At 49.2% G+C, this 16,536-nt stretch overlaps 3 protein-coding genes across 4 annotated transcripts; 1 reads left to right on the plus strand and 2 right to left on the minus strand.

Moving 5' to 3' along the window:
• The first annotated feature begins 237 nt into the window (after nt 1–237).
• Nucleotides 238–6,022, plus strand: LOC136498662 (serine/threonine-protein kinase SAPK7). The gene is made up of 9 exons (XM_066494542.1): nt 238–574; nt 678–752; nt 847–948; nt 1,061–1,114; nt 1,210–1,302; nt 1,559–1,651; nt 5,080–5,184; nt 5,293–5,391; nt 5,475–6,022. The coding sequence occupies exons 1-9, from the start codon at nt 455–457 to the stop codon at nt 5,811–5,813; spliced, it is 1,080 nt and encodes a 359-aa protein (XP_066350639.1). The 5' UTR covers nt 238–454; the 3' UTR covers nt 5,814–6,022.
• A 262-nt stretch (nt 6,023–6,284) lies between these two features.
• LOC136498661 (phosphoribosylglycinamide formyltransferase, chloroplastic-like) lies at nt 6,285–9,980 on the minus strand. Its single transcript, XM_066494541.1, has 5 exons — nt 9,441–9,980; nt 9,264–9,375; nt 7,529–7,705; nt 7,110–7,236; nt 6,285–6,995 (listed from the first exon to the last, which is right to left on the minus strand). The coding sequence occupies exons 1-5, from the start codon at nt 9,793–9,795 to the stop codon at nt 6,882–6,884; spliced, it is 885 nt and encodes a 294-aa protein (XP_066350638.1). The 5' UTR covers nt 9,796–9,980; the 3' UTR covers nt 6,285–6,881.
• Nucleotides 9,981–12,928: 2,948 nt separating this feature from the next.
• LOC136498381 (scarecrow-like protein 23) lies at nt 12,929–16,191 on the minus strand. Of its 2 annotated transcripts, none has more exons than XM_066494317.1 (2): nt 15,245–16,191; nt 12,929–15,143 (listed from the first exon to the last, which is right to left on the minus strand). In XM_066494317.1, exon 2 carries the CDS (start codon nt 14,746–14,748, stop codon nt 13,237–13,239), a length of 1,512 nt encoding a protein of 503 aa, XP_066350414.1. In that variant the 5' UTR covers nt 14,749–15,143; nt 15,245–16,191; the 3' UTR covers nt 12,929–13,236. The 2 variants fall into 2 exon arrangements, with proteins under 2 accessions (XP_066350414.1, XP_066350413.1); XM_066494316.1 differs by having other exon boundaries at nt 12,929–15,148.
• Between the last annotated feature and the right edge of the window lie 345 nt (nt 16,192–16,536).

A 16,536-nucleotide genomic window follows, 5' to 3' on the forward strand; every position in this document is an offset into this window, starting at 1 on the left:
TGAGATAGGTACCCTGTTGCCTATTTTTTTAATATAGTTCATAAATAATCAGACAAAAAAAAAGAACTTAGCAGAGCACGCAAGGAGCATAGCACAAACCGAAAGAAACCAAGGGTTCAAACTGCAATTAAAGATGGAGAAAAAAAAACAATTCGTGAAACAGTTAAGAACGCTCACCATGGCGATCGAAGCCGTGTTAAACTAATCACCGAATAAAAACGGACTCCTCACTCGCTGTCGCTGCCGCCCATACATAGGTGCGTGCCGAACTCGTCTCAGCGAAGAACCGGACGAACCAGCAAGAGGCCTCCTCCTCAAGCTTCGAATCCTCCCCCTTCCGCGCTTTCCCTCACCCTCCTCTCCCCACCCCAGCGAAGCTTCCAAAGCCGCCCCCAACGATCGATCAGACAGCTGCCGCGGTCCAGTCCTCCCCGCCCCGACCTCGGAGGGAGCCATGGAGAAGTACGAGCTGCTCAAGGACATCGGCGCCGGCAACTTCGGCGTGGCGCGGCTCATGCGCAACAAGGAGACGAAGGAGCTCGTCGCCATGAAGTACATCCCCCGGGGCCAGAAGGTCCGGCGTTCGTTCGCCCGGCTCAAGTTCTTGCACAGCGATGGTTCGCGTGAGTGAGATTCAGGGCGTTCCTGACTTGTGAATCGCTCGTTTGCGTTTGCAGATTGACGAGAATGTGGCGAGGGAGATCATCAACCACCGCTCGCTGCGGCACCCCAACATCATCCGGTTCAAGGAGGTGGGCGGGCGAAAAATGCCATCTTTTTTTTTTCTTTTATTATGTTGCTGGTGAAGAAGAGCTTGTGCGAGAATTAGTTCGTTTCCTCCTGCAGGTGGTGCTCACGCCGACGCACCTGGCGATCGTGATGGAGTACGCCGCCGGCGGCGAGCTGTTCGATCGGATCTGCAACGCCGGCAGGTTCAGCGAAGACGAGGTGAGGATCGGTTACTAGCTTGCCCAAATCACGCGGCTACCTGTAACTCATGTCGGGGGATCGGATTTCTTCTGAATGCTGGGCTGGCTGACTGGCTGTGCTGTCCTTGCAGGCGAGGTACTTCTTCCAGCAGCTAATCTGCGGCGTCAGCAACTGCCACTTCATGGTAAGTACAGTAAGAATGGGAGAAAAAGATCGACCTTTTTATTAGCAAACAAAGAAAGAAGTGTCCAATGCGAGATTTTTGTCGTGGATTTGCAGCAAATTTGCCACCGAGACTTGAAGCTGGAGAACACGCTGCTGGACGGCAGCCCGGCGCCTCGCCTCAAGATCTGCGACTTCGGTTACTCCAAGGTGCTGTATAACCTCCAAACCACGGCCTCTTCGTCTTCCTTGGTTTTCTTCTAGAAACAGACGAACTTCCCGTCAAAAGGCGCCCTCCTTTCTACCTTGGCTTGCTCTGCTGCTCACCCGAAAATGCTTCTCTGCCTGCCTGATGAAACTTGTTCCTTTTCTCTTGCGTGAAACACTGAACCAAGCAAGAAGAGACTACTGGTCGTCTCGCACTAACTGACGCCTTTCTTCTCCACCGTGATCGTTTTGGTTGCAGTCGTCGCTGCTGCACTCGAAGCCCAAATCGACGGTCGGCACGCCGGCGTACATCGCCCCCGAGGTGCTCTCCCGCCGGGAATACGACGGCAAGGTCAGTCTCGCTAGCCAATGCCCCTCCTCGTCAGATTCTCTTCTCTCCCCTGAGACACGGCAAAGTGGGCCCCCGGTCGCAGTGACGATCCTGTCTCGCTTGTCGTGAGCCTGCGTACGAGCACGTGCCGGCCCTTGAGTCTACGTAAGACTGTGGGCATTAGGTAATAACATACTTAAAATCAGTCTCCAAGACTGAGAGGGGCAAGACTTATGAAAACCAAACAGGACCTAAGTATAGATATCCTCTTTTCTAGAAATTGATTTGCAGAAAGAATTCTCTTTTAGGTCTTGTCGTTGAAGAAGATGTTAAATAAGTATTAAACATTTTGCTTGTAGCGCTACCCAAAGAATAAATGGATCTTGTATTTTAGGTGTTATTAACGAAGAAAGTCTAACACGGGTCTCAATGGGCAGTGTCCGTGCACCAGGTCTATAGGCGAGCGCACTGGTGTCAGCATGTGAGCCCATCGCATGAATGCAAAGATATGGTTGCCAAGTCTATAGAAAAACATCAATATTTATGATATATAAAATACATATTGTAGATTTTTAATTTAATATATCTCAATAGCACAACTATTTAATGTCATAAATATTAGTTTTTTTTATACTTGTTCAAATATTAGATAGTTTGACTAACGAGTAAACTAGAATTACTGGAGTTAGTGCATGCCGCCTATAGATCGGGCGCACCCTTCGTGGAAAACAGGAGACATTGTAGGGTCCATAGACCAGTGGGCCCTGGGGGATTTGGGATTTGTCCGGGATCAAGTAGTTTTTTTTTATGGGTGTTCGGATACTAATAAAAAAACAAATTACAGAATTCGTCGATAAACCACAAAATAAATTTATTAAGCTTAATTAATCCACTATATGTGTTACTGTAGCACTTTATTGTTAAATTATAGACTACTTAGGTTTAAAAGATTTGTCTTGTAAATTAGTCGTAAATTATGCAATTAGTTATTTTTTTAATCTATATTTAATATTCTATACATGTGTCCAAACATTCGATGTGACAGGGTGTAAAGTTTTGGGGTGGAAACTAAATAAGGGCTGAGATTTGCTTGCCTGTGGCCGAGGCAGACAGAGGCTCCGTTCGCTTCGCTGAAAAAATAAGCTGAAACACTGTTCCGGCTGATTTATTGCGAAAGAAAATCATTGTTTTAGCTGAAAAAACAAACTAAAAAATATGGATTATAAGATAAGCGAACAAGCCTCCTGCCACCGAGCAGTGGGCCCAGCGAGCATCGTGATTCGGGACCTCGCGGCGCGCACGCCGTGTGATTCGGCTTCAGGTACGCAGGCGGCACGCTGCATGCAGATGCAGTGCTGCTCTGTGCTCTGGCCAGGCTCGGGACGAACAGGCTGTGCTGTGCAATGGAGCCCGGAGACCATGCTGACTCTCACATAGTGTGCGTGTCAGTGTCACTAGCTCCTGTTGCTGCTGCTCCTGTAGAGGCTGCAGTTAGATGCTAGATTACCAGCTAATGCGATCTGGTACTGGCGGAATTAGGAGTAGTAGTGTAGTACCCCCAGTGGTTTGAGTTGAAAAAAACTCATTCTGAAAAAGCATAGAGATCATGGAAGGATATGTATGTTCCTTCTCGTGTGAAGCGATTTGGACATTCACAATTTCTTGTTTCTCCGGCGATCAGATATCATGCTTGATGGCGATGCAGGTTCCACCTGCTTTCCCTGCACGCCACACACAATCGCATGCCAAATGCAGAGCTTACAAATGCTAGTTCATGTATATACCTCGAAGGCTGATAAGCCGACTGCAACTGTTTTGTTATGAGAGAAAAATATTGTAGATTCTAGCTGATAAGCCCGACTGATAAGTTCAAGCGAACAGGCCTGTTCCATTTGCTTTATTAAATTGTGGCCTGGAAGAAAGTTAGCTCGGATGAAGAAAGCGTGATATTCTGTAGATACAGATATTGTTCATAAGTGCTACTTAGATTTGAGTGAGGTTGAAGATCAGTGAATGGCGAGGAGGAAGTGTCATTTTGTAAATAGGAGCATGCAGCATTCAGAAGAACTTTTTTACTTTTCCATCATTTAGGAATTTGAAAGGAACAGACAAGAAAATATTAGGTGAATGCATCCTTGTGACAAGTTGGTTGGGAACTTGGGATAGCACACAACAAGTTCTCTTTTTAGAGGTTCAATTTATACTTTATGTCCTTTTCGTAGCCATTTTACCATCATTGTTTTAACTGATTGATGTTTATCACAAGAGGCCCTCAAGTGCAATCCTTTTCAAGTAGTCATGTTAGACTGAACCGCTATTTGGCCTCTTGTGGTCCTTTGAAGCTATTTTCTACTCTCCCTTTTTCTTTTTCTCATTGTCAGTACCGCAAAACAGTGATTGCATTTTGTTCTATTGCTATCCAACAAACCATGCCAATCTACTATTCTGCTTGCGTTTCTCCTTTCCAGCACTGCAAAATTGGTCGCATTTGCTTGTCAGAAACAGTATGATGCCTTTGAGACTATAGATAGCTCATTGTTTTTTTGTTTGGTTGATTTCGAGAACATCCCTTCGAGACTATGCTAAGATCACAGTGGCATTGATCTGTCCAACCATACGGCGCCCACTCCTATTAAAAGATTCTGTCTGCTTTCACATTAAAAGATTGTATTCACAGTCTTTATTATCTCCAAGTCTACCTCATTTTGTGTTGAGTGAATTTGACTTCCCTGCACAGTTCCTGGATCAGCAGTTTCAGTTTGATAACTCATTTGTATGGAGTTGAAAACAACAGTTATTTATATTGCCCTAAACTCCTTAATTACTTTAGGACTGATGTTTTCAAAGACGTGCAGCTACCAACTAGACTCTTGACGCCATATTTTATCTGTCCTCAGAATATCACCATTAGAGGAATAACAAACCCTCAATTTGAATTTTTTTCACAGCCTTATATCACTGCTTGTTTATCTTTTCTTTGGAAGTTATTTCTTGTTTATTTAGCTGGGTTGATGCAGGTCAAATGTTCACCCCAATTGTATTGTTTTGCTCTATGAAAGCTCATACCGTACATTTTATAAATTTGCTACAAATGTAACATAGCTGAGGTTTTGTCTACTCTGAAGACCACTTGAATGATGTATGCCATCTTTTAGTGAGCAAATTACATGTACCCAATACTAACAGTAGAAATTCAGTCTCAGAACATCCCACACAATATCCAGAATTCCAATCATCATTTTGAGTGTTCTTGTCATTAGAGGCCTGTGCCTCAATAGAATATGGAACCCTTCTAAAACTCGTATTGATAAATGATAACCATAACTGCATCTTAATATCCTATTGGCAATAAATGTTCTTTAGTTCAAACTTTACCACGTTGTCATTGCTTTTATATTTGTTTATTTATTTTGCCTTAACATATTTGCAACATCTGATTGATGGTACAGACAGCCGATGTGTGGTCCTGTGGAGTCACCCTTTATGTGATGCTGGTCGGTGCTTACCCTTTTGAGGACCCAGATGACCCAAAGAATTTCAGAAAGACAATTGGGGTAACAGCTTCAGAGCTTCTCATTTTTTTCTTTATTAATAACAAGCAATCTAAAACCCCAAGTTCTTGTCTCTTAATGTTATTCTTGGTATACTCTTTCTTTTCATAGAGGATCATGTCAATCCAATACAAAATACCAGAGTATGTGCACGTATCCCAAGATTGCAAGGAACTGCTTTCAAGAATTTTTGTTGCAAACTCTGCAAAGGTACCCATATATTTAAACTTAGGATCATCTTAAGTGGTTCATATTTGGTTCATTGATTTAATTACATCTCCAAAATCATGCAGAGAATAACAATCAGGGAGATCAGGAACCACCCCTGGTTCCTGAAGAACCTGCCTAGAGAGCTCACAGAAGCTGCACAGGCAATGTACTACAAGAAAGACAACAGCGCCCCGACTTACTCCGTCCAGTCCGTGGAGGAGATCATGAAGATCGTGGAGAAGGCGCGGACGCCGCCTCCTTCCTCCACCCCCGTGGCTGGCTTTGGTTGGGCGGCGGAGGAGGACGAGCAGGAGGACAGCAAGAAACCAGATGAAGAAAATGAGGAAGAAGAGGATGGTGAAGACGAGTATGACAAACAGGTGAAGCAAGTTCACGCCAGCGGGGAGTTTCATATCAGCTGAGGGTTTTCGCCGGCGAGAGAGGAGACCCCAAACAGGAGATATGTGGTAGCAGCTGATGATGGCCCTGATAGTTTGTGCTCATGTTTCCAAGTTTTCTTTCATTTTTTCCCTGTGATGCCGCAAGCCTGCAACAGTGTAAATTATTGAAGTGGTTCCAACATTGCCCTTGTATTGACTGATTAAAGCCAGCATGGGGAACATAATTATGGGGAACATAATTATGGAATAAAACATCTCGTTGAGCAATGAGCATACTCCGGTTGTAACTGCATGCTGTATTTGTCTGTTCACTTGTTGACGATGATCACATTGACTATGACAAAGCATCAACGACAACAACACAATGTCTATGTACTCTTTCCTAACAAAATCATTATGTGCAGATTGTCAATATGATTTCGGAAAGCAAGTCATGCCTACCTTCAAGAATTTTCCGGTAGAAATCACTAGAATTCCTGCTATGCGAGTTAAGTTTTAAGTAAATTCGTGGTCACTTCAGAGGGGCGACAATCATACAATAATATAACAAGTGACGTGTCAACTGTCAAGTACTAAAGAGATCTTCAATCAATAGAAGACCATCATAGGATACAGGGAGTGTTTATATATTTGCTCATCTAAACATCACGAACAGTAATCAAGAATTCCTGGACGACAAGGCAAAACACACTGTTTGGTGGCCCCCTTGTTTTAAAAAGACCTTCAATCAATAAAAGACCATCACAAGATCGAGTGATCGTTTATAAGATTTGCTCATCTAAACACCACAGACAGTAAAAAAAGGAATTCCTGAAGGATAATGCAATCGCGGTAGTTATCTCAAATCAAGGTAAAATCCAACCTTGTTTCCTGCAGTAATGCATACTGCAGTCTATTGGACACTGTTTCCCACTCTCTTTTTTTTTTGGAATAATTTGTTTCCCACTTCCAACACATGGAATGTTTCGATGACAACTAAGTTCTGCCCTGTATCAACCTACGTCAACTGTTAAGTACCCCTTGCCTTGGAAAAGTGGCAGGGGCTCAACAAATTCCATTATTGCTTCAAAATAGTGCTAGTAATGTCAATTAGAGGTACACATCAGGATTTATCCGACTTTTGATAAGTGGGACACCATCTTCCCTCCATACAATGCGGTCCTCACACAAAGCAGCAACTGCTTCAACATAAACTTGATGCTCCTGAGGTGCAAGTTTCAAATCAACTAAACGATCAATACTTCTGGTTGCAGATTAACTTCAATTATGTGCAGAAGGAGCTTGGAGCTATCTCAGGCTAGAAGGCTGAAATCTTACCTCATGAAGGATTCTTGCAGCCAATAACTCTGGTGTGTCATCCGCAAACACAGGCACAACCCTCTGGGCTAACGTTTTCCCAGTATCATAGTGCTCATCCACAAAATGTACGGTTGGACCTGAGTATCTGAACAGAAAATTGTTGTCAAATAACAGAAGTCACATTTGACATGCAAAATAATTGGGCATTTCTCTATGAGCCATCCATCACACGTATCAATTTTTAAAACGCTTACATTCAATTCAAGAAGTGTGTTACAACAAAATGTAGTGCTATGTTCCTTGAAATTACACAGGTTCATGCATACAGGTGTTTTATTAGGGGATCAACAGGTGAATGTATCATATAGGCAGACGGTTATATCATTTGAAAATGGAGACATGCGGTTACTTGGACATGCTAGAGAATTGTAAATTACCTTGCTCCAGAGGCAATAACGGCTGTATGCACCTTTGAACCATAAAAACCTTTGCCTCCAAATGCCGGAAGGAGAGAAGGATGAATATTTAATATGGACTTCGGGTATTCCTGGATCAATTCAGCGGGTATAAGCTTCAAGTAACCAGCAAGAAGAACAAAGTCTACACTGTATCCCCTGTTTCAAAGTTAAATATAAGAGGCTTATTTCACTAGTCAGACAAAACATATCTTACAATACACAAGATAAATCCAGATATTAGCACAATCCAATGCCAGAGAGAACAAAGCAGACCACATAGGGCCTGTTTGGTTCATGTTCAATTCCAAGCCTGGCTAGCTTTGTGAGCCAGGCTAGACTTAGCCAGGTTGGCACAAGCCAACAGCCACTTGTTTGGTTGGAATGATTGCTGAAGCCTAGCTAAGTTTTGGTTTGTTTGGTTGTTTGCTTTGGCTTGCATAGAATCACCCTATCCTAAGACTGGTAAGTTTACCCCGTTGACACATTTCGTCGAACACGTGACCGTCGCCATGGCCACTGCAACATCATCCGCCATGGCCGCCTCCAGCTCGCGCTCCTTCTCCCGCAGCGCAAGTGAGGCGCCCGCCACGGCGACGCGCGCCGGCACCTCGCACTACCGCTGCCGTCGCCCACTCCAGCCCCGAGCGGAGGCACTCGCACCCGGCGAGCACCCCCCACCTTGCTGGCACAGCTCCGCCGCCAACAGCATGTCCGCCGTAGACAATGGGCGCCCACTGGTGGACACCGCCGCCGCCAACACCGCATCCGCCGTGCACGCCGTGGTACTGCGGCTCGAGGTCGCCGTCCCTGCCGCCCTTCCGCGATGCCACCACGCCGCCGCTGCCGTTGCAGGTCAGGTTGATCTCGTGGCGCTGGCCACGCTGGCCGCGCAGAGGTACTGCTGCTGCGCCTGCTTGTTGCCTGCGGCGGCGGCTGACAGGAGCGCCTGCAGCTGCTCTTCGGCCAACCCGCCGGCACCGCCGTAGGGAAGCAGGCACCCGGCAATTCGAGATTGGAGAAGTGAGGAGGACACAGACGGTGGTGAAGACGAAGGGAGGAGCAGAGCGTGAAGTCCGGCGGCCCTGGATTCGCACGCGCGGCAGCCAGAGAAGGGGAGCGGACAGCGGAGGAGCAGCGCGGGGAGGTGACGGGCGGTGACGAGAATGCACGCGAGGGCTTGGCCAAGCCTGGCCAGCGAAAAACGGATCTCAATCTCGTTTTTTGGGAGCCAGGCTAGGGCCTCCAAAGTGGCTTGGTTGGGCCTGGCTTAGAGCTATATACAGGCAACCAAACAGCTCAAAGTTGGCTTCCTGGAGCCTGGTTGGGGGTTAGTCACCCAACCAAACAGGCCAATAGTGTCTACAGTCAAGAGTAAGTCCATGTAACAATGCGGCACTTGATGATGGACTTGTTCATAGTATTATTCTAACTGAACATTGTGTTAAAGTTTAAGGCACAAATATCAGCGGAAAGATAGATAGAGGATTCACAGAAGTAACAACATCTCTAATTATGCAGAAACATAATCATCACTTGGCAAAACTTAGCTAAAGTATCTGTACATGTAGTCGAGCGTGACTGTGTGTGTATTTTACTGGCATAAACAAACATAAGAAAGCGTGAATTAATCTGAGCGACACTTTTCACCCGAGTTATAACTAAACTGAAATTGATACAAGAAAATCAGAGACAGGTATAATAAGCAGGAAACAACCTCAGGGTATCCAGCAGTTGAGCAACCGAAATCCCCTCGGGCGCAGACTTGGACTTCGGGAACACGAGCACAGGAATGCCATTGCTCCTGGCATACTCCGCGCCACCGCAACCTGCAACGCAGTTTTAGCCTCCGCTCACAGCGTGGGCAGCTTCGCGCGGGTGCAGTTTCCCTCACCTGGCTTGTCGGTGACAAGCGCGACGACATCCCCGTGCACGGCCCCGCCCAGCGCGGCCTCGTGGATCGCCCGGAAGTTGGATCCCCCTCCAGACACGAACACCGCCAGCCGCTTCCTCCTCCCGGGCGCTGCCGCGTCAGCACCACCCGGCTGCGCCGCGGCGGCCGCGCGCAGGCGCGCCTGCGGGTGCCGGGACGGCTCGCACCTGACGGCGTTCGACTGGCGCCTCGCCGAGAGCACTACCCCCTGCCAGGGTTTTGGGTCCGGCCGGACGGCGGGCGTGGGGTTGAGGGCGAGCGAGCGGCGCAGGGCCGGAGCAGGTGGAGCGTGAGCGAGAGCGACCGCGGCCTCCATTGCCAAGGGTGGAGAAAGCTGCGGCTACGATAAGCGCGCGAGCAGGAGGCGGCAGATTGGGCGCCGGCGGATGGGCGAAAGGCTGAAGGGGAAGCAGGGCAGGTTGCGCCCCGGCGGGCGGCGGCGGAGTCGGGGCGGACTGCAAGGAGAATCTTGGACACGGAACGGAAAGGCTTGTCGCAGGCAGCAACCACGAAGGACTGCCCAACGCAAAGGCGACACGACATGGGACATGGGCCGTAGCCCGTAGGCCTGGTCCAATCAATACTGAACGGTCTGGGACGGTCGTCTCGCCCCGGGATGCGGGGAAGGCCGAGCCGCCGGCCCGCGTCTCGTCTGATTTTGGGCTACGTTTGGGGCCGACCCATGGGTCACACGATCGTCGGAATTACTATCTATTTGTTCGCCATAATGATGCGGTGAGCCGGTGAGGGTGTCCGTCCGGAGATAGGACGCCTCCCTGTCCGACCAGCCCAGCCTGCTCCCCCTCACCATCTAATAAGAATAGAACAGATGCATTTCTCTTCCTCCTCCTCGTTTTGCAGTTCTCCTCGTCGCCGCAGCCGTGATGCTCGCACCAACCGCCGAGCCAGCGCTCCCAGCATCCTTCCTCTGTGTCCCGTCCCCGCTCCTCTCCCCGGCGCTCCCCGGCCCGCACCCTCCTCCCACTATGCCACCTTCCTCTTGTGCTCGCACAACGACCCTGAGCGCTCTCCATCACCATCTCTGTCCTTGACCCCACGTCCTTCGCGGTGTCGCGGTTCCATCCTCCTTCTCCACTGCGACCTAACGCCGGATCCCATTGTGCAGTGCTCTGCCCGTCCACCCACCTGCCAGGGTTTGGTGAAAGCGCATATTGTAATAAGTGTATGTTAAGTGTTTCAAATGTTTTAGAGGTATATTGCAAGTGTTTCATATGGATGTTGCAAAAGTAGATCGGGATATTGCATATGTTGCAATGGCTATACGCGTATGTTGCAAACGTCTATTCTAAATGCTTCATCTGTTTTTTCATACATGTGTTGCAAGTGCGTTTATCTGGATGTTACATATGTTTCACACATATGTTGCAAGTGTTTTTATTTGGATGGTGCACATGTTCTTATAATGGGTTTTCAAGTGTTTTCAGGTTTTTTTTGCAAGTGTTTCAGACACATGTCTCAATATGTGCAAATGTGTTCATCCGAATGTTCAAAAGTAGATCTGGTGTTGCACATGTTGCAATGATGCCGGTGGTTGGCGGATAGTGGCCTCCTTCCTGACTTCGGCTCCTTCCTTGTGTAGCGCGCCTCGCCCTCCCCTCCCCTCCACCCTCCCTTCCCTTCTCTTCCCTCCATCTCGACACGGTAGTTCGAGCTCGGTGAGCGTGATGACGTGGATGCCCAACGAGCGCGCGGAGGTGGTGCCCCTGGGTGGGCCGACGGTGAGTGTGCGATGCTCACGTCTGCTCGCTACGCGCGGGAAACAGAGCAGCTGCGGGCATCCGTCCGGACGTCCGGGCGCTAGTCCTACTGGTTTGTTTGTTTGGAATCTGTGCTGTACGGAGCGTGACTAAGAGAACGAGCTACTGATCTGCGGATAGAGATGACAAGGTATAATACCCAAAACCTAGATACCTGTTGGTTTATTTTTTTTACCTAAATTAGGTCAGGTATGAATGATTTCTTCACCCATGGTTATGTTACTGGCGGGTGCATACTGCTAGAGTTTATGGGCTTGGTCCAATAAAAATTTCCAATAGTTACATACAAATCTTAAGGGAATTCAAGTTTGTACGAATGAAAATGAACTAAAACGCGCGGGAAAACCTCTCTTCCATTTTCGTTTCAATATTTTTTTTTTTGGTGGAAACAAAATTAGGTTTGACACTTATCTACTTGCTAGTCGGAATCTCGTTTCAATAGAGAAGAATTCTCAACTAGACCTAGGGTACTCTCCCATGTGTTACCTGTCTGATTCCAACCTGTTCGGGAGACCGTAAATGATCGTGGATTATTTACTGCTGGCTGATTTGGTGTGAGAGAAAAATACTATTTCTGGCTGGAAATTTACGATCGTTTACGAGCAAGCGAACAGGCTGAAAACACCTATCTACTTGCTACATGGAAAATCCTACAGGTTGGCACGACAGGTAGGGTATAATTTGTGCGTAGATCCCACTCACGTGCTTCAATGGTAATTATCATCGACATCGACATCTTTGCTCTGGGCATGACAACCTCTTCGGCAGCCTGGACTTGATCGCGTATCAACTCGACGATCTACATGTACAAGATCCCGAGCCGATTGTGCAAGAGGAGGAACCTCAGCCCCTCCGCATGTTCCTCACTAGGCTAGAATGGAAGACGGCGGTGCACCTACACTCGCGCGTCACATGGATCTCCACATCCGGTGTGTCTTGGTCGAGTGCGGTCGCAAACACGTCCTCGATGGCCCGGTGCAACACGACAACAGTTCTTGGCCCGCAAACGACGAGCCTGATTCGCCAGTGCGTGAGCGCACCCTACCCAAAAGCGATCGCGGCCGGCCGGCGACGGCTTCCATTTCCCTATCCACTGCGTTTCCCGGCGCAGCAGCAGCATTGGATGGCCGATCGGCGGTTGCACTCCACCTGCCAAGACGGTGGAATCTCCCCCTCCCCCTCCCCTGCCCCGGGCACGGGCAGGAGGAGGGCAAAGCGAATTACCTTGCAACAAGCTACGTTTTCCTTACTGCATGCATAGTATATATGTGGACCTTCCATGTAATTTCTGCTGGAGCATAAAGTCATCATCTGTTCTAAGCACTCCTATACATATCATGTCCTTTGTTTGACCGCAAGTAAAAGTCTGCAACTTTTGTTATAAAAATTATGCTAACTACAAATTAAACTACAAGTCAACATACAAAGATTACTAACTAGTGACTTCTTAAAAAAAAGATAACTAACCTGTGTTTATAATATTACTATATTTGGATTTGGACACAAAATCTCTTGGCAATCAGCCCAGCTTGACTAACGCATTGTTATCAGCATTTGTTTATATTAAATAGATGGATCAGTTGTGAACTAGTACCTATAGTGCATCAGTCAGCTCATCATATGTATATTAATATTATTAAAACAAGTTTAACATTGATATTGTAGTTGATCTAACCAGTAACTCGACTCCATTTTGATCCGCCCCATCCATGGGAGCTAGAAAGGACAATGCTTCGAATCTATTGATACTTTGTCTATCTCTGTACGTATCAACCGTGTGTTTTGGCATCTAGCTTACATGTGTGTATCAATCATCATCAACGAAGAAAAGCACAAGAAAAACTAACAAACCAAACCTTCTCTCCACAATGAACCAATTGAACAAACCAAGAAGACGTACGACGATCGTCCAAGTATAATTTATCGATGAACTGTGCTCTGAAATCATCAGACTCCTTCATTCGTATGTACTGTATGTACTAGCAGAACGCCTTGTTGATCGATCGGCGCCGGCTTCGCCACCCGGTCGTCGTGATCAGCTGCGCTCTATCTCTCCACCCCAGCGACATGGCCCGGCCACCTTCGCCCTCCATGATGACCCGGAACCCGACGCCGCCGCACCCGCCGCTCTTCATCTTCAGCAGCAGCTTCGCCTGGCTCACGGTTCGTGAGCTCAGCTCCACGCGCTCCAACCCCGCGCGCTCCATCATCTGCTTCCAACTGGTAGCAGTGGGCTCTGCCACGTGATCATCATCGCCGCCGCCATAGTTGTCGTTGTAGTCTGCAAAAGAAGCCATGGCGTCGCAGATCTCCGTGCCCAGGTGGTTCCTCTCGATGGCGAGCCTCTCGGCGCTGTCGGCAGGGAGGCACTCGTGCAGCGAGTCGAACACCGCGGCGAAGTACCGCAGGCTGGCCGTGAACGCCGGAAGCACGCTTGATGAGCGTCCTCTCGACTTGGCATTGCCGCCGCTGCCACTGCCATCTTTCTCTACCAAGAACACCAGGGACGGATTGAGGGAGCGGATGCGAGCCAACAACGCGCTGCACTCTTCTTCTCTTGTACTGCTTGTCATCGAGCTCTGTGCTGCTGCCGGGAACACCAGGTTGACGACCACGGTCGCGTCGTCATCGACCTTGATGCAGCCACTGTCTGGACCATCGTCCACGATGCCCTCGAACTGGAACCTTAGGTTGGGGCACCCGCTCGCGAACCGCGCCAGCCGCGCCTCCGTTTGCCTCAGCTCGTCGGGGCTCGTGCCGAGGCCGGTGATTCGCAGGGAAACCGGCTCGGCGCAGTCGCCGTCGCCGTCGTCGTGTGAGTTGCTTCTGCTCGTGCTCGCGGCGGCGGCGTGCGACAGGGACTGGATCAGGGAGGGCCACTGGAAGCCGTACGACACGTCGAAGTCGACGACGTGGAGGCGCCGGCGGCCGCCGCTCTCGAACGCCTCCACGATCGCCTGGTTCGCCGTGAAGTGCGCCAGCTGGTAGATCGGGGACGCCTGGTAGAACATGGTGTACGCCAGGAACCGCTCGGCGCGCGTCGGCGGCGCGGCCGAGGCCGCCGCAGGCGACGACGACGACGACCGGACGACGAGCCTCGACGATGCCAGCGCGTCCGCGAAGTAGGCCGCGACGCGCTGCGCGGGGTCGCCGCCGCGAAACGACGCGCGCCTCCAGACCTCGTGCAGGGCCGCGGCGGCCGCGTGCGCGTCGCCGGACTCCGCCGCGGCCACCGACGAGAGAAGCAAGTGCATGAGCCGCAGGCCGCCGCTACCGTCATCGGGAGCTGCTGCGGCTACCCTCGGATCGTCGGCCTCCAACTTGGCCATCATCCGTTCCCTGGCCTGTAGAAGCCTCACGACCCTACTGTGGTGGTCTCCGCCATCGCAGCTCATCACGTCGTCGACGACGATGCTGTCCCGCAGTAGCTGCTTGCGCTTCTTGGTCGTGCCGGTGCCGCCATTGATGGCTAGACTCAACGTCAGGTTCATCTACACCTTCCAGCGTACCTACACGATCCTCACAGTTGCTCCTCGCACCAAAATGGCCGACGCCGACGGCGACGGCGAGGATGACGATGATGGGGATCGGAAGGGAGGGAGGAAGGGGGGGGGGTACGGCGCGAGAGCTATATATATATGATGAAGCCAAGCCAGCAAAGGAATCTAGGAGATCTTGGCAAGAGGAGAAAGAGGGAATAGCGTGTAGCTTTGGATGCAAGAAATGCTTCCATATGCTGCCCGGTTCGTTTTGGCTTGTTCCCGGCGACGTGGCCTTGGATTCCAAGGATAGGATATGCTGGGGGAGGGGGAGCGTTCGTTGGCTGCCGCCTCTTTGTTTTATGCAAGGAGGATCTTCCTGTCTACCGGCATCAGGCCACCACTCCCTGGCCTTACATGGAAACATTGTTCAAAGATAGTGTTAACAAACAATCTTCTGGGGCTAATGCAGAATAGAGACTAGTTTATACGACGCAGGTGTACGTACTATCTGTCGTATGTATGCTTTGGATGGCATCTTCTCCGTGCTGCAAGGTGTGCTTTTACACTGTAGTCTGGCTTACCAGCGCAAGTTGGGCCTATAGCAGTAACCACGACAAACCTCGCTCGGTGGGTACAATTTCTATACGGCTTAATTCAGTCATCGGACTCTGGATTTCGCTTCTAAGTTGGCACAAGACATTGACCCGGGCATCATCGTATACGTCAAGGCCACTTGAGCTGAGCATACGTTCTGTGGACTTGACTTTGTGTGTTTGGCCATGGGCGTGGAACCGGTAAAATTTGTGGAAAGGGGTGGCTGCTGAATGCTGATTGGAAGGGAGGTGAAAAAGGCGCCGGCAAGAAGATGCGACGAAGGGAAGGCAGTGGACCCTTTAAGCGAAAACCGGAAGGGCCATAGCATAGCGTAGAGAGGGGGCAGGCATATGCGACCAAGAAAAGGAGCTAAAAAGGGGCATCCCGGAGATGGAGACCTCGAGTCCACCGGATAGACTACCTGCCATCGCTGAGGTCCGCCGGTCGCACTGCCCTCCGTTCTAGAAACCACGGTCCTGCTCCTACACATATGCGACAGCTGGATCATTCTGTGCTCTCTAGCCTTTGTTTACACTTTGGTTTCCGGACATTTGGCTACTTCGCTGGCAGGTGTTTATTCCTGACGTGATGACGGAAAACGCCGTAGCTGGTTCCAAACCCCACCGTGCAGTAGGCGGCGTAACAGCATGACGAATTGACGACCCATTGGCATGCGGATACATATTATTACAAAGGGTAGGCAATGTAAGGGAAAGGTCAGCGAAAAGAATAGTTGGTTCGTGCCACCTGTACAACTTTGAAAGGGTAAGAGGCCGCGGTAGAAGAATAGATCGAACTTGTTATGCATACAACATTTTGTATTTCTCTGCAACAGTAGTACACGATGTTCTTTTGCTGGTACAACTAAGCACCCGTCACGGAAACTTAGGCCCCGTTTAGTTGCCAAAAAATTTTGCATAGTAACTGTCACATCGAATCTTGCGGCACATGCATGGAGTACTAAATGTAGACGAAAAAAAAACTAATTACACAGTTGGTCGAGAAATCGCGAGACGAAACTTTTGAACCTAATTAGTCCATAATTAGACACTAATTACCAAATACAAACGAAATGCTACAGTGAGCCAAAATCCAAAATTTTTTGGATCTAAACGCACCCTTAACAAAAAAGTCCAAGAGCCAGATTGTCATGCATCATCATTGTAACACAGATCCTCGATAAGGTCGGCGTTCATCATGTCA

This window comes from Miscanthus floridulus, chromosome 12 (assembly GCF_019320115.1).
Source record: "Miscanthus floridulus cultivar M001 chromosome 12, ASM1932011v1, whole genome shotgun sequence".
NCBI lineage: Eukaryota > Viridiplantae > Streptophyta > Magnoliopsida > Poales > Poaceae > Miscanthus > Miscanthus floridulus.

Coding starts and splice junctions, on each gene's coding strand:
- LOC136498662 (XM_066494542.1), top strand. CDS start 455: ATGGAGAAGTACGAGCTGCTCAAGGACATCGGCGCCGGCAACTTCGGC. Junction 1,652..5,079: donor GCCGGGAATACGACGGCAAG/GTCAGTCTCGCT, acceptor TTGATGGTACAG/ACAGCCGATGTGTGGTCCTG. Junction 5,185..5,292: donor ATTTCAGAAAGACAATTGGG/GTAACAGCTTCA, acceptor TTCTTTTCATAG/AGGATCATGTCAATCCAATA.
- LOC136498661 (XM_066494541.1), bottom strand. CDS start 9,795: ATGGAGGCCGCGGTCGCTCTCGCTCACGCTCCACCTGCTCCGGCCCTG. Junction 7,237..7,528: donor GTTATTGCCTCTGGAGCAAG/GTAATTTACAAT, acceptor TTTTCTGTTCAG/ATACTCAGGTCCAACCGTAC. Junction 6,996..7,109: donor CTGCAAGAATCCTTCATGAG/GTAAGATTTCAG, acceptor CTTGCACCTCAG/GAGCATCAAGTTTATGTTGA.
- LOC136498381 (XM_066494317.1), bottom strand. CDS start 14,748: ATGAACCTGACGTTGAGTCTAGCCATCAATGGCGGCACCGGCACGACC.